Below are 16,882 nucleotides of genomic sequence, written 5' to 3' on the forward strand. Positions count from 1 at the left end.
TGGTGGACACTAGTAGTGAGACCAGGTGGACACTAGTAGTGAGACCAGGTGGACACTAGTAGTGAGACCAGGTGGACACTAGTAGTGAGACCAGGTGGACACTAGTAGTGAGACCTGGTGGACACTAGTAGTGAGACCAGGTGGACACTAGTAGTGAGACCAGGTGGACACTAGTAGTGAGACCTGGTGGACACTAGTAGTGAGACCTGGTGGACACTAGTAGTGAGACCTGGTGGACACTAGTAGTGAGACCAGGTGGTGCAGAGACCCTCTCCAATGTAAATGTTTATGTACATTTCTGACTAACGGGACTAACGGGACTAACGGGAGGGATGCAGAGCGTCTCAGGGCTCTGATCTGGGTCTGGTTTGGACAGGGCACTAAAAAGTGGTCTGGCACCAAATGGCACAATATTGCTTCAGTTCAGCTGACTTCTGTACCCGCACACAGGTCAAAAGGGTATCGGAGAGCAAATGCATAGGAACAACAAACTCAATGTGTGCATGTGTATCTTCAATATTTCATCATACTCCACGCAATAGAGGTAGAGTGCCCCAGAGATGTGTTGCCTTCTTCTCTCGTATCACACTTTCCCCACCAGAAGCCCCTAGGGAACCCCCAGGTGCCAGGTCATCTGGAAGAACGACGTCGCAGCTGAAAAGGGAGATTGTTCAGATGTAATCTGTAAACAGAAACTTGAGTCAATAAACCATAGCTGTGCTTCCGCTGAGGATCCCACACAGTCCCTGGTCGCTCGTTCCTCCTTCTCTTCATCCTCAATATCTGCCATTGTTATATTCATCTTGCCTATCAGCAGAATTCCCACTCAAGTGGGATCGTTTACTACTTGTACTTCTTTAAAGTAACTGTCCAGAGGAAATCTCTGTATTCTGTTAACTCTTACACCAATCATTTTGTTGACTTATCCTGTACTTGTATTTGTGGCCAAAGCATAAATAAATAAACAAATATATATATTTTTGTGTCTGTTTCCACACCGCCCCTGCTACATCTGTGTATATGACAAGCCCTGTCCAAGAGTTGGAGCTAAATGTGGCCTATGTACCAAGTGTGAATCAGAGAGGTGTAGCGATCTCATCACTCTAACTGAATATGTTTAGGTGCACAACCCAATCATACATACAAAAGACACAGTTGTATGACTTCAGCTACATTCAGCTCAGAATAGTTCCGACCGCAATGGATAAAACAGCCAGCTGCTTTTGACTTGTGGCTTGCTCTCTGTTCTAGAGATCCTCTGTGAACTGCACAGACCTCCTGAAACAGGTAACGAGAGCCTTCTCCCTGTCCGGCTGTCTATGGGCTGCGCTGAAATGAAACCCCCTAAGAGTATCGCAGTGCTCCCCCATCCACACTTCATATGCTTCTGTCAGGAAAAGCCTCAGAAGTACATCAGCTGAGGACAACGTGGTCGGTCTTTCTCAGGTCACCGGTATCTAAAGGTGAAGATCATACGCCTTGCAATCAGTGGGAACGGCTGGAATGAAGAGAGAAACAGCGTGACTGCTAGATCCCGGCCACATGTGAACACATCGTAGGCGAAGTTGGCAGAGACACTGAAGGCTGTGCTATGCTGTGCTGTGCTGTGCTGTGCTGTGGTTGTCCACCACAGCAGGATGAGAGAAACCTCAAGTATGAACATGGTGTAGAAACTGACTCTTAACTGCTGTCTTTTCTGCTCCCTGAATTCATTTGAATTCAATTCAACTTTATTTCCCCCTAGGGCTACTACAATAAATAAAGTTCCCAGAATAGACTTTTTATTGAGCGGTAAAGTAGTTTTACCAGGGCTGGGATGAATTTAGAAATGGATTTCAAATGAATGACTGTATTTGAATTATATTTGAAGGGTTATTAGACTGTTGTGTGTCTGTAGCATGGAAGAGCTTCATCGTGAGGTATTCATTTACACTATTACCCCCACACACCCATGTCTTGCTTCGCAGTTTCCCAACCTATCACATCTGTCCTACAACCACATGATATCAACCATCCCACAGGTCCATGTGCACTTGTAATCAACTACATTTTGCTCTGTGAGTTTGGGTTCAAGGGAACCGAGAGGTTTGGATCCGGTGGGAACCAGTTTCTTCCAGAACGGATGAAGTACAGATGCTGTACAACATTCTGTTTTGCGAGCTAATTACATTTTTGTCCAATCTAGGAATAACCAAATAAATATATACATTTCAAAACACACAATGTTGTCTGCAACTGATCAAAGTACGGTGGAAATCAATGTAGAAGACCGTCCATGAGAGCCTTCTCACCATACCCCAAGTTACCATTTTCTAGGAGTCTCTTCAGATCATACAGTGCATTCGTAAAGTATTCAAACCCCTTCTCCTTTTCCCCATTTTGTTACATTACACCCTTATTCTAAAATTGATACAAAAATCTACACACAATACCCCATAATGACACATTTTTGCAAATGTATAAAACATGTAAAATAGAAATACCTTATTTACATAAGTATTCAGACCCTTTGCTATGAGACTTGAAATTGAGCTCCTGCATCCTGTTTCCATTGATCATCCTTGAGATATTTCTACAACTTTATTTGAGTCCAACTGTGGTAAATCCAATTGATTGGACATGATTTGGTAAGGCACCTAGTCTATATAAAGGTCCCACAGTTGACAGTGCATGTCAGAGCAAAAACCAAGCCATGAGGTTGAAGGAATTGCCCGTAGAGCTCCGAGACAGGATTGTGACGAGGCCCAGATCTGTGGAAGGGTCCCAAAAATATATACTGCATTGAAGATCCCCAAGAACACAGTGGCCTCCATCACTCTTAAATGGAAGAAGTTTGGAACCACCAAGACTCTTCCTAGAGCTGGCTGCCCGGCCAAACTGAGCATTCGGGGATAAGGGCCTTTGTCAGGGAGGTGACCAAGAACCCAATGGTGTGGGGATGTTTTTCAGCAGCAGGGACAGGGAGACTAGTCAGGATCAAGGGAAAGATTAACAGAGCAAAGTACAGCAAGATTCTGCTCCAGAGCGCTCAGGACCTCAGACTTGGGCAAAGGTTCCCCTTCCAACAGGACAACAACCCTAAACACACAGCTAAGACAACGCAGGAGTGGCTTCAGAACAAGTCTCTGAATGTCCTTGAGTGTCCCAGCCAGAGCCTGGACTTGAACCTGATCAAACATCTCTGGAGAGACCTCAAAATAGCTGTGCAGCAACGCTCCCCATCCAACCTGACAGAGCTTGAGAGGATCTGCAGAGAAGAATGGGAGAAACTCCCCAAATACAGGTGTGTTAAGCTTGTAGCATCATACCCAAGAAGACTCGAGACTGTAATCACTGCCAAATGTGCTTCAACAAAGTACTGAGTAAATTGTCTGACAACTTATGTAAATTAGATATTTCATACAATTTTTTACAAAAAATTCTCAAACCTGTATTCGCTTTGTTATTATGGGGTATTGTGTGTAGATTGATGAGTAAAACAACAATGGAATCCATTTTAGAATAAGGCTGTAACAAAATGTGGAACAAGTCAAGGGGCCTGAATACGTTTCGACTGCACTGTAGACAAAAATCTCTCGTGACAGCCTTAAACATCTAGTGGCTTGGTTGTGGGTGCCAAGAGTAGTGAAATAATAACTGTTCAAATAGCGTAGAAATACATCCTCTGCTACAGTGTATTGAGTTTCTCTCAGTCCATGCTGATCATGATCTGTTCTAGTGTATTTCTATACCCATGGAAACCCACACACAGTACTAGTGCTGGGACCTCCCAATACCATGTGTACAGCGATTCTTACGTATCGATGTGTATTACAATTCATTACTGTCATTTTATTGCGATTTGATGTTCAAACATATTGCTCATCGTGTGCCTGCGGCAGAGGGACAAGAGAGAGCCATAAGAAAACACGTTTTTTGATCAGTCACGGAAATAAAAGTGCTGAAAACAAAATTGGCTCCTTTTTAAAAAAGAAGAAGACGGGAAACAAGCTATGAAGGATAAATACTGGAGTTTGGTGCAGGTACAGCACACCAGCGGCAAAATAATATGGTCAAAATGACACAATACGATATATCATCAACAATAATATCTCGATATATAACTGGATCGATTGTTCCCCCTATCACTATACAGTACCCTGCAATACAATAAACGGTGCATGTGCATTGGAAAACAGTTTGTCATTATTAATAGTCAAATGCTTACAGCCTAGATAGATAATCTACCATTCCATAATCTATTGATATACCACTGACAATGCAGTGTAATATACAACACATATCATACTTTTCAGTCGATTGTTTCACCTTGTGTTACATGGATTGCAGGTTATTAAGATCACACTCAGTGGTTGTAAAGGATTGTATCATACAAACTATACATTCTTGAAGGTGAGAAAACCACTCGCTTTGTTTTAACGCCCACTACGTTATGAAAGTGAGAGAGATCCTGTGAGCTTCTCCAGACAGGAAGAGGAACAGACAAGGCACTAAGCAGGACGCCCCCACAATCAGTTCACTCGTGTACGGAATTGTGTAGTACGCCGAGTGTATACGTGTTTGTCTGTGTGTGCGCGAGCGCCGTGCGTGTTTTTGAGGTGTACAAAATAACTAATACGTCCTTATGCAGCACTGCAGAGAAATGTACATTACTCCGTCTGACAAACACAATGTGTGACGGCCCACATAATGGGGCAGAAAAACAAGTACACACGGAGACAATGACTAATATTGTCCAAAGGTTCTGAAAAATAATTGACTATGAAGCTGAGGAAACCAGGGGTAGTCACTTTATTTCCATGTGTTGAAAGACTGAATCATAAGGAACAATTGATAAGCACAAGACAGCTGACAATATTGCCTCTCTCTCTCTCTCTCTCTCTCTCTCTGTTCTGTTCTGTTCTGTTCTGTTCTGTTCACGGAAGATTGTATTTGTCCTAGGAGACTTTGTTTCCCCCGGTATTGTGCTGTGATGGGGGGAGAATTCCGTCCTCTAACATTAATAGAACCAATCAGATTTGTCATGTTTTCCTGTCCATTGTTACAACCGCTATGTGTCTGCCTGCCTCTACACTCAGACAGCCAAACAGAAACACAAGGAAGTGGTATAATACCTTGAGAGAGGTCTTTGTTTATCTACTCACAGGAGCTGTGAAGAAGATGTGTTTTGAATTGAAAGTTAGAGGTTCTCAATTTAATGACTTGAATGAAATGAAACCAATTTAAACAGCATTGTAACGTTGGAATAACACTTATCATTGCACTGTGGCTTACACACATTCCCGCAGGCAGGCACGTACACACACACATTATTATTAATAACAACGTGTCAATGTAGAATATTGTAATCCCTCACTCACATGCAGACTCTCACTGGATTCAGTGACGCTTTTACTGACGACTAATTCTCTGCTGTGTTTTCCTCTCATTATGCATTTCATTGATGTCTAGAGGAAGACTCGAGGGGTAAATGAAAGACTTACTGTTCAGACAAAATTCCCCCACTGTGCTCTACCACACTGACTGCAATTATCTACCATGCTACAATTATGCTCTAATTATTTGTGAGGGAGGCCTTCACTTATCCACAGTGTTTTTCTCACAAAGCTGTCATCCATAAACTGCCAAACGATTCACAAAAGTGTTTCTCTTGCCTCATTATATCTACTAATGCAGTCGGTGCCAATTTGTGTCTCCACAAAACCAGTGACCACAAAACAAATCACAGGGGTACACACAACGGTGGTCAGACAATTTGACCCAGACAAAAATTGTGCTTAACTATGTAGTATTCCAAATATATAACATTGAGAAGGGGCTACTGTTGAACTTCTTCACATGAATATAGGAACACAACCATTCAGCCTTTCTTCTCAATTTGACATTTATGTGTAAAAACAATATTGTACTGAAATATTCAGAACCATAAAACGTGTGCATTTTTTTCACCTTGAACTATTTTAGTTTTTTAAATTATTAGTCAAGTGTAAAGGAAAACACATTTATTATGCAGGTATGATGAGCAATATTCATTTAATTCTGTATGCCTGGGAACAGAATCAAACAGTCAGTGAACTGTTTATTACGAACTAGAGCACTAAACACAGCTTTCCTTCCCCCACAGACAATATAGTCCACCTGAGCACCTCAGCCTACAGTAGAGCACCTCGGCCTAGAGTAGAGCACCTCGGCCTAGAGTAGAGCACCTCGGCCTAGAGTAGAGCACCTCGGCCTAGAGTAGAGCACCTCGGCCTAGAGTAGAGCACCTCGGCCTAGAGTAGAGCACCTCGGCCTACAGTAGAACACCTCGGCCTACAGTAGAGCACCTCGGCCTACAGTAGAGCACCTCGGCCTACAGTAGAACACCACTCTAATACACATGGAATTAAATCAAATGCTGTTGCATGTCTCTATTGTCTGTTATGGTGTTAAATAGATACTCTTGCATATTGTCTTAGTAAGGGAACTGCTGTATAAAAATAGGAACGCATCTGTACATATGGCATGTGTTATACATTCAAATGCTAGCCTATTTGATACAAATCAGATGAAGAGACTGCTGGTTAAGGAAGGAACCATCGAGTTCAGAAATGAACCATCGAGTTCAGAAAGACAGTGTGCACAGCCACAGCCCGTAAAAGATGACCCACAACTGTAAGTACCTTGTGCTTTCCAAACCAAGCCTCAAGCACACTTTCCTTGTCATTACAGCTCTACCACAGAGCCTAGAAACCACCTCTGGTTCAGTGCCTATTCTACGGACACAGAAACTTTGTAACTAATGGCATTACTTAGGCTATAAAACACATTGCTGTTTCTCCAGTGAGTTGTTTTTGACTCTGGGTTGGTACACACCTTTGTTTTTCACATTGCTAGTGGGGTGGTAGGTGAAAGCTGGATACAGTGTGCTGGACATAAAATATGGATAACAATATTACCAGCATACATAGAGTAGCCATGTACTGTGTACATAAAAATGATAAAGTAGGCTGCCTCACATATGGGCATCAGAATATCGTTGCATAGGCACACAGTATGAAGGCAAATGTATTTTGATGTAATCATTTCATCATTCACGCACCGTCGTCATATAAAAGTGCATCCATTGTGATTTCATTTCTGATCATTTGGACCCAATCTACAGAGAACTGGCAAGGAGTTGGAGCTCCCTCACATAGTGACGCCAGTCAGTGGATGGATGCCGCATGAGGCTGGAAGCAATGAGGCTGGAAGCATGAGGCTGGAAGCATGAGGCTGGAAGCATGAGGCTGGAAGGACACTAGCTCTTGGATTGGCTGTTGCAGTTCTGGCAAAGGTAGCACTGACACATATGGCCCGGCCACAACTAAACACACACACACAGACGCACACAGACACACACACACACACACACACAAATATATAAAGGGGGGAAAAGGATGGCTAGCAAAAAAAGCAATTACCAACAGACCAAATTGCATCCACACATTTCCAAGCAGGATTAGCTCTGCTACTGCTCATGCCTGTGTGAGGGGAAGGGACAAAAAGGCTGGACTGTATATGTGCTTGGTCTCCCATGTGTCTACTGCAAAGCTCCAAGTGGTCTGTCGCTGGTGGCATCACTGAACAGATGCAACACTGAACGAGCCCCGTATGCCTTAATGCAAACAACAGCTGCCTCGCAGGCCACGGGGACTGAGAGAGAGGGGCAGAGACGGTACTAGTAGCAGAGGGGACAGAAGGAGCACAGCTGCCAGTCCCAAAATATGCCAAGGCGGGCACCTGCGGGTATGTCAGCAACTGTGGCCAGGCCTCGTCAAAGTCGTCAGCCTGGAGAGACAATAGGCAGTATTGAGGAGAGCAGACTGGCACACTTATGCCTTTGTGCAGGTCACCCATGGGATTTTGAAGAAGAGTCTTCTTAACTGACCCTACTGATTCATATTGGAGACAACAATGACGACATGATTTGGTATCTGAGCGTCTGGACAGAGCAAAGATACACTATGGAGCTTTAGTTGTTTGCTAATAGTTTACGTTCAATTTTGGCTTCAATCTTGGCTGAGGTTCATTATATAATATGAATCCATTTCTTATCTCATGAAACCACATTAATTCTTAGTTTTAATCAAATAATATATTTTTTGCTCATGGGTGTGGGGAGGTGTGCCACTTCCTGGCCAATTGAGGTCATTTCAGGACAATATTTCTATCCAAATGTTCTGTATAGCCTCTTTAACTGGTCCTGATGTGTGATGTTGGAGAACAATGATTACATTATCTGGTGCCCTGAGTTTCCAGACAGCATTTTGAAAGGCATTAGGGACATGAAGGTTATCTTCAGTAATGTAACTCTCTTAGGAAGGAAACACATGACATGTACACACCCTGGCATGATCCTCCCGATAAAGAGCGACAGTGATGTGGGGCGGCAGCGTAGCCTAGTGGTTAGAGCGTTGGACTAGTAACCGGAAGGTTGCGAGTTCAAACCCCTGAGCTGACAAGGTACAAATCTGTCGTTCTGTGCCTGAACAGGCAGTTAACCCACTGTTCCCAGGCCGTCATTGAAAATAAGAATATGTTCTTAACTTAAATGCAGCGTCAGTGCAGCGTTGGCCTGTAAACTTAACACCGGCTCTTAGAATTTGAATATGTATGATGAAATGCCTGAAGGCTCCAGTTGTGAACCCGACTGGCAATCCAAGGAACTCTCATTTACAAAATTTCAAAGACAGAGAAAATGACCTGAAAAAAACAAACAACAAAAAAACATTTCCATCATCTTTTGTCATCGTGGATAATAAAAGTGTTTTTCTATATCCAATGTTGCTGCCAGAAGAAGGGGGGGAGGCGGCGACAGCAATCTCCTTGAAAGTAGACAGGTTCCACTGTGTCAGCCCCCTGTGTTGTCCACACATGTTCCAACGCTTCAGACTTTCCAGCCACAGATATGGCTTACTGCTGCCTCAGCCTCACAAAGTCCCCCTCATCATCACAGCAGAAGGCAAGGCGGGAACAGCACATAGGGACCAGCATATTTACACCATTTTCCACAAACCTCCCCGGCAAATACTCAGAACATTACAGAGGTGTGGAGAGTTATTTAAAAAAAAGTATAAACTAAACTGCTTAGAAACAGGGGGAACTGTGCTGAGACAGCATTCGTAGCATACTGTGTTACTTGAACTGCCACCACGCTGCAATGTTCAGAGATCTCAAAAGCAGTGTTTGCCTGCGCTAAACCAAATCGTATGTGCCAGAAATATCCCTGGAAGCTGCGGTGCATTGCAATTTTGGATTAGGCGGTGAGCGCAGCTAATTGCTGAAAGCCGCATTTACTACTACACAGGATATGTGTGGTGAACATCCCTGGAAAAGAGTCACGTGCAGAATAATGAGATATTATACACCTACTCTTTTCCAGCTTTTCCTTGGAGTAAATATAATCATCAGAACATGATAAGACATACAGTACATACAGAATATAGATATAGAGTAAATGTATTGTTATAAAGACACTGTATAGGTTATGTCTTACTAAATATATCTGTGAGGGAGGCCTTTAGAAGAATCATGTGCCATTCCAGACTAGCTGTCGCCATTGGTGTCGGCTAATGGGGATCCTAATAAATCAAATCAAAAATCAAAACGATACCAGGGCTCAACTCTGTCCCCTGTTCCAATTAATTAACACTGTTTTAGTTAGTCATAGCAGACACAGAGGGAGAAACGACAAACCTCAAGGGCAGCAGTTGACAATAGCATCTCCGAGGCTCTATTGTTTTGAGCCCTTGATGTAAATGCAAACCAAAAGAGTGATTTGTTTGTAGACTGGGATAAAGATGTCAGTCAGTGGCAGAAAATAGGGTATCTGGTCATTGTTTCATACCCTCTGGTCATTGTTCTATACCCTCTGGTCATTGTTTCATACCCTCTGGTCATTGTTCTATACCCTCTGGTCATTGTTTCATACCCTCTGGTCATTGTTTCATACCCTCTGGTCATTGTTCTATACCCTCTGGTCATTGTTTCATACCCTCTGGTCATTGTTCTATACCCTCTGGTCATTGTTTCATACCCTCTGGTCATTGTTCTATACCCTCTGGTCATTGTTCTATACCCTCTGGTCATTGTTCTATACCCTCTGGTCATTGTTTCATACCCTCTGGTCATTGTTCTATACCCTCTGGTCATTGTTCTAAACCCTCTGGTCATTGTTTCATACCCTCTGGTCATTGTTCTATACCCTCTGGTCATTGTTCTATACCCTCTGGTCATTGTTCTATACCCTCTGGTCATTGTTCTATACCCTCTGGTCATTGTTCTATACCCTCTGGTCATTGTTTCATACCCTCTGGTCATTGTTTCATACCCTCTGGTCATTGTTCTATACCCTCTGGTCATTGTTCTATACCCTCTGGTCATTGTTTCATACCCTCTGGTCATTGTTCTATACCCTCTGGTCATTGTTCTATACCCTCTGGTCATTGTTTCATACCCTCTGGTCATTGTTCTATACCCTCTGGTCATTGTTTCATACCCTCTGGTCATTGTTCTATACCCTCTGGTCATTGTTTCATACCCTCTGGTCATTGTTCTATACCCTCTGGTCATTGTTTCATACCCTCTGGTCATTGTTCTATACCCTCTGGTCATTGTTCTATACCCTTTGGTCATTGTTTCATACCCTCTGGTCATTGTTCTATACCCTCTGGTCATTGTTTCATACCCTCTGGTCATTGTTCTATACCCTCTGGTCATTGTTTCATACCCTCTGGTCATTGTTCTATACCCTCTGGTCATTGTTTCATACCCTCTGGTCATTGTTCTATACCCTCTGGTCATTGTTCTATACCCTTTGGTCATTGTTTCATACCCTCTGGTCATTGTTCTATACCCTCTGGTCATTGTTTCATACCCTCTGGTCATTGTTCTATACCCTCTGGTCATTGTTTCATACCCTCTGGTCATTGTTCTATACCCTCTGGTCATTGTTCTATTTCATACCCTCTGGTCATTGTTCTATACCCTCTGGTCATTGTTTCATACCCTTTGGTCATTGTTTCATACCCTCTGGTCATTGTTCTATACCCTCTGGTCATTGTTTCATACCCTCTGGTCATTGTTCTATACCCTCTGGTCATTGTTTCATACCCTCTGGTCATTGTTCTATACCCTCTGGTCATTGTTCTATACCCTCTGGGCATTGTTTCATACCCTCTGGTCATTGTTCTATACCCTCTGGTCATTGTTTCATACCCTCTGGTCATTGTTTTATACCCTCTATTCTTGTGTTGTATGTTGAGTGCATCATTTACTATCAACCAAATCAAAAGGAACTAACACCAAACAGACATTGAAGTGAAATGAGAGAGGGCTTTTCCCCTTAAGGGCAGAGTTGTACATTAGACACAACAACTACACCAGTATACTGAGTCTCAGTGTCTCTACAGAACCAACCGAGTAGCCTCAAGTACAGGGTCAAATCATTGGCTCTTGGGGGTGCCCTAAAAAATGTATATACATTAGGGGTTCAAGCAGCGAAGCTGTGTTGTATTTGTAGGCGTGTATTATTCCGGTTCTCTGTGGATTTAGTCAAAGATGTGAATTCCAGTGAAATGGCAAGGCCTAGGAGGGCGCAACTTGGCATAATGGTAAAGGCCCATGGGCCACGCTCTCATGCAATGCCATGCCAATTGGCGAGATGGTGGTGCTATAACAAGCAATTGAAAGGTCAGTACATAGGTCCCTTTTTCGCGCCTTATGATCAGATGGTTGCCATACCAGGCGGTGACGCAACCGGTCAAGATGCTCTCGATGGTGCAGTTGGATAACATTTTTATGTTCTGGGGACCCATGCCAAATCTTTTCAGTCTCCTGAGGGGGTAAAGGTGTTGTCATGCCCTCTTCACAACAGTCTTGGTGTGTTTGGACCATGATAGTTTGTTGGTGATGTGGACACCAAGGAACTTGAAACTCTCGGCCCGCTCCACTTCAGTCCCGCCGATGTTAATGGGGGCCTGTTCAGCCCTCCTTTTCCTATAGTCCACGATCAACTCCTTTGTCTTGCTCACATTGAGAGTGAGTGAGGCTGTTGTCCTGGCACCACACTGCCAGGTCTCTGTCCTCCTCCCTATAGGCTGTCTCAACGTTGGCAGTGATCAGGCCTACCACCGTTGTGTCGTCAGCAAACTGAATGATGGTGTTGGAGTAGCTCATCCAAGGGAAATGTGGCCAATTTGTCTTGATGGTGGAGCTATGGGCCCAAAGCGTGAATGGCTGCTTGCAGCTATATTTATCTTTGTTTTGGGAGTGCACAGCACGCACCCCTGGTTACAACTGGAATAAAAACCCTGCTGAAGGGTTGTATGTTCGGCAAAATTACTATGTGCAGAAAGTCTGAAAAACTGCACCTCGTGACTGTGGGTTTCAACATCCCAGATGTTATTCGGTACATTGCTTTTGCTCTTTCACTCCTCAGTGATCTCTCTCACACACTGTAGCTACTGTGGTTCATCCCATCAGAGAGGTTCTAGTAAATGTCTGTTGATGCTAACCCAGCTTTGCTCCCCATCTGCATTGTCCCCCTCCCCCTCCGTGAATCAAAAACGCTAGTCAGTGACATTGGTGGCAGGCAGACATGACAAATCTCCGAGGGCATGTCCCTTTAAGTCGGTCAGGAAATGTAGGGGGTCAATACTTGAGAGAGGCAGGAAGATGCTATTCATAACTTGCTCTGTCAGGGCCAAGCAGTCACGGGCTGTCCAATGTAAAAGAGCTTGTGGCGTCTCTCACAGCTTCTAGGCATTCTTTCTCTCTCTCTCCCTCTTTCTTTCTTTCTTTCTCTGCTGACAAAGGGAGCCTCGAGGCATTCCTTCTGACGTGTGTGTGTGCACGCGCATGCGTATTGTCTGTGTCCATTCAGCATGTAAGTCACAACAGACTCCCTATGACATCTGACCTCAATGTCTTGGAGATAATACAGACTTGAGACCGGGACTTATTCACAATACTATTGTGAATAACTATGATCATAACCACTGGGAAGCACATTTATTATTTTTACTGAAAAAGGATGTGGGTTGTGATCCTGATCACATAGAAATGATGCAATTGATGTAGGTTTAAAAGTTAACAATGTATTTACTCTCTATAATGGTGACATTAGGAAAACTGCTTCCTTACATGGTGGGTCTGTCTGTGAGTCTCTCCTAGTGAGGACCCAGCTGACATAACAGTTGTACATTGTGCTGCAGTAATTTGGTCACATCAAGAACAGTCAGTCCATTCAGATCAGATTGAGCATGATCCATATCCTCTCTCTCGTATGGTTACATAGACAGGAGGTTACTTACAACCTGGACTCATTGATAGATGTAATATAGTAAATTAAAATCCAGGAAACTCAAATTAGTATGATATGTTATGTTTGGTATTGTTTGTATTCATTTGTGAATCCATTTAATGTCACAAATTACAATTTGTACAAATATATTCCGAATTTGCAGTACGTATGATACGTTATGAATTCCGAACTGTTGTGGCTAATGTTCGCTAAACTAGGGTTTGGGCGTTAAGTTTAATAGACAAGTTAAAGTGTTAAGGTTAGGGGAAGGGTTAGTTAGAAAGTTGTAAGTAGTTGCAAATTAGCTAAAATGCTATAGTTGTCCGCGATGAGATTCGAACACGCAATCTTTGGATTGCTTGTTTTAATGGTGTTGGTTGTTTGTCTTTATTTTCTAGGATTTTGTTTTTTAATCAACCGTTAGTGGTCACATGAAATGACTCATGGGCTGCTTGTAAAACCCATACAGCGCTGTGAAGCGCAGAGCCAGAGCTCTGACATGTGTAGCAGCCACTAAGTTCTAATTTAGGTGCTTCTTAGTGCCCAAATCCACCATTTTTAACATGGGGTACGTGTGGAAAGGGCTACCATATCCTACTAATTTGAGTGGCCCGGATAGTTACGTCTAGTCTATGAGACCAGGCTGTTACTTAAAACTCCCTAGTCCTTTCCGATAAAGAGCATACACATAACATGATGCAGCCACCACCATGCTTGAAAATATGAAGAGTGGTACTCAGTGTTGTGTTGGATTTGTCCTAAACATAACGCTTTGTATTCAGGACATACATTTTATGTCTTTGCCATATTTTCAGCAGTTTTACTTTGGTGCCTTATTGCAAACAGAATGCATGTTTTGGAATATTTTCATTCTGTACAGGCTTCCTTATTTTTACTCTGTCATTTAGGTTCGTATTGGAGTCCTCAGTGTTCTATCACAGCCATTAAACTCTGTAACTGTTTTAAAGTCACCATTGACCTCATGGTGAAATTCCTGAGCGGTTAGTTAGGAAGGACGACCTGTATCTTCGTAGTGACTGGTTATATTGATACACCATCCAAAGTGTAATTAATAACTACACCATGCTCAAAAGGGATATTTAATGTCTGTTTTTTGTTACCTATCTACCAATAAGTACCCTTCTTTGTGAGGCACTGAAAACCTCCCTGGTATTTGTGGTTAAATCTGTCTTTGAAATTCACTGCTCGACTGAGAGACCTGACAGATAATTGTATGTGTGGGGTACAGAGATGGGGTAGTCATTCAAAAAGCATGTTCAAAAAAACTATTATTACATACAGAGTAAGTCCATTTTTACTCCTGAACTTTAGGCCTGCCATTTATTATTTACCTTTATTTAACTTTGCAATTCAGTTAAGAGCAAATTATTATTTACAATGACGGCCCACAACAGATTTCTACCTTGTCAGCTCAGGGATTCAGTCCAGGAAACTTTTAGTTACCGGCCCAACGCTCCAACCACCAGGCTACCTGCCCCCCTCCATCCACTAGGCTACTTGCCCCCCCTCCATCCACTAGGCTACCTGCCCCCCACCCTCATACCACTAGGCTACCTGCCCCCCTCCATCCACTAGGCTACCTGCCTTCTCCCCCCCCCTCCATCCACTAGGCTACCTGCCTCCTCCCCCCCACCCTCATACCACTAGGCTACCTGCCTCCTCCCCCTCCATCCACTAGGCTACCTGCCTCCCCCCCTGCCCCCCCCCCACCCTCATACCACTAGGCTACCTGCTGCATAATAAAGGGGTTGAACACAAGACATTTCAGCTTTACATTATTTATTCATTGTAAAAATGTCTAAAAGCATAATTCCACTGAGATTATGGGGTAATGTGTGTTGGCCGGTGACACAAAATCTAAATTGAATCCATTTGAAATGAATGCTGTAAAACAACAAAATGTGGGAAAAGTCAAGGGGTGTGAATAGTTTCTGAAGGCACTGTACTTATTGCAAATTTGTAACATATTGTACGAATTGCAGTTCACATAGACTATATGACCCAACATATGTGAATACCTGCTAATTGAACACCTCTTTCCAAAGTCATGTGCATTAATATGGAGTTGGTCGCCCTTTGCTGCTATAACAGCTTCCAGTTCAATGGCGACGAGGTTTACACCATTCCAGCCAACACTTGGCAATGCGCATGGTGATCTTAGGCTTGTGTGTGGCTGCTCAGCCATGGAAACCCCTTTCATGACACTCCAGACAAACAGTTATTGTGCTGAAGTTGCTTCCAGAGGCAGTTTGGAACTCAGTAGTGAGTGATGCAACCGAGGTCAGACGATTTGTACAATCTATGCGCTTCAGGACTCAGCAGTCCTGTTCTGTAAGCTTGTGTGGCCTACCACTTCTCGGCTGTTGCTCCTAGACGTGTCCACTTCACAATAACAGCACATACGTTTGACCGAGGCAGCTCTAGCAGGGCAGAAATTGGAGAACTGACTTGTTGGAAAGGTGGCATTCTACGACAGTGCCACGTCAGTAAGGCCATTCTACTGCCAGTGTTTGTCTGTGGAGATTGCATGGCTGTGTGCTCAGCAACGGGGTGGCTGAAATAGCCGAATCGACTAATTTGAAAGGGTGTCAACATATTTTTGTATATATAGTTTATCATACGTTGTGTAATTCGTAACACATCATACAAAATGGATCAACAAATTAATACCATACCAAACGCAACATATCATACTAATTTGAGTGTCCAGGATTTTCGTTTACTATGTTATGTCTACCCATTACTCCCGAGTCCATATTGTGTGAGAGTTTCTGGTCATGAGGAAAAGTAGGACGCTGCCAGCCAATTGCACATGGTGAGAAAGAATATGGGGATCAATAAATTGCCTTATAGGTGATATACGACAGCGCGTCAGAAAACATTGTATTTTTAACCAAATATAAATTGTAATTTTAACAAATGCCAAACTGTACCCAAAGCGCTAGTGTCCACCTCTACGAGTGACTCCGATAAAGTGTCAGTAGAGCGTGTTATACTTACGCCCTGGTTTTGGGGAAACCCATCGATAAGAGGACGTCCAAATTCGATCCATATTTCACAGTGCCAGGTACTTTCAATCGAAGTCTTCGCGGGATGATTTTGCTGTAGAGATCCTCTTTTGCAGCCATGATTCAGGATTACATTGGTTTTCAGATCCAGTCTACGGTACTGTAGCGAGCGGTGGAGAAAGATAACTAATAGACTACAACCGATTATTATTGTGAGCAGTGTGGTCGCGGGCGCTCCCTCCTCCCCGCCCCCAGAAACTCAAATTATGTCTGCTGCCTCGTTTTGTGTATAAAAATCAGAGTTACGTGCACAGTGCACAGGATCTATTTATGAATTTTCGCCTGTACTCTGGCAGCGACCCAAGGAGTGTCCTAATTACAGTAGCCTAATTATAAATTGGCAGAGTGGAATAATAATAGCCTATTCAGTATAGCTTTGATGTTTACATTGTGTCCTCAAAACGTTAGGTTACGTTTGATTAGAAAAATAAAAGGGAATTTTAGATCACGTGAGCAATATGTAATACAG

At 43.2% G+C, this 16,882-nt stretch overlaps 1 protein-coding gene across 1 annotated transcript in view; it reads right to left on the reverse strand.

Annotated features, from left to right (window-relative positions):
• The window catches only part of LOC118396234 (ubiquitin-associated and SH3 domain-containing protein B-like), a 37,327-nt gene extending 20,548 nt beyond the window's left edge, over window positions 1-16,779 (reverse strand). The window contains exon 1 of the mRNA XM_052523003.1: window positions 16,346-16,779. Within this exon, the coding sequence (XP_052378963.1) occupies window positions 16,346-16,473 (128 nt within the window). The 5' untranslated portion in view covers window positions 16,474-16,779. The remainder of the gene's footprint in view (window positions 1-16,345) is intronic.
• Window positions 16,780-16,882: the final 103 nt, after the last annotated feature.

Source organism: Oncorhynchus keta, chromosome 1, assembly GCF_023373465.1.
Source record: "Oncorhynchus keta strain PuntledgeMale-10-30-2019 chromosome 1, Oket_V2, whole genome shotgun sequence".
Classification (NCBI taxonomy): domain Eukaryota; kingdom Metazoa; phylum Chordata; class Actinopteri; order Salmoniformes; family Salmonidae; genus Oncorhynchus; species Oncorhynchus keta.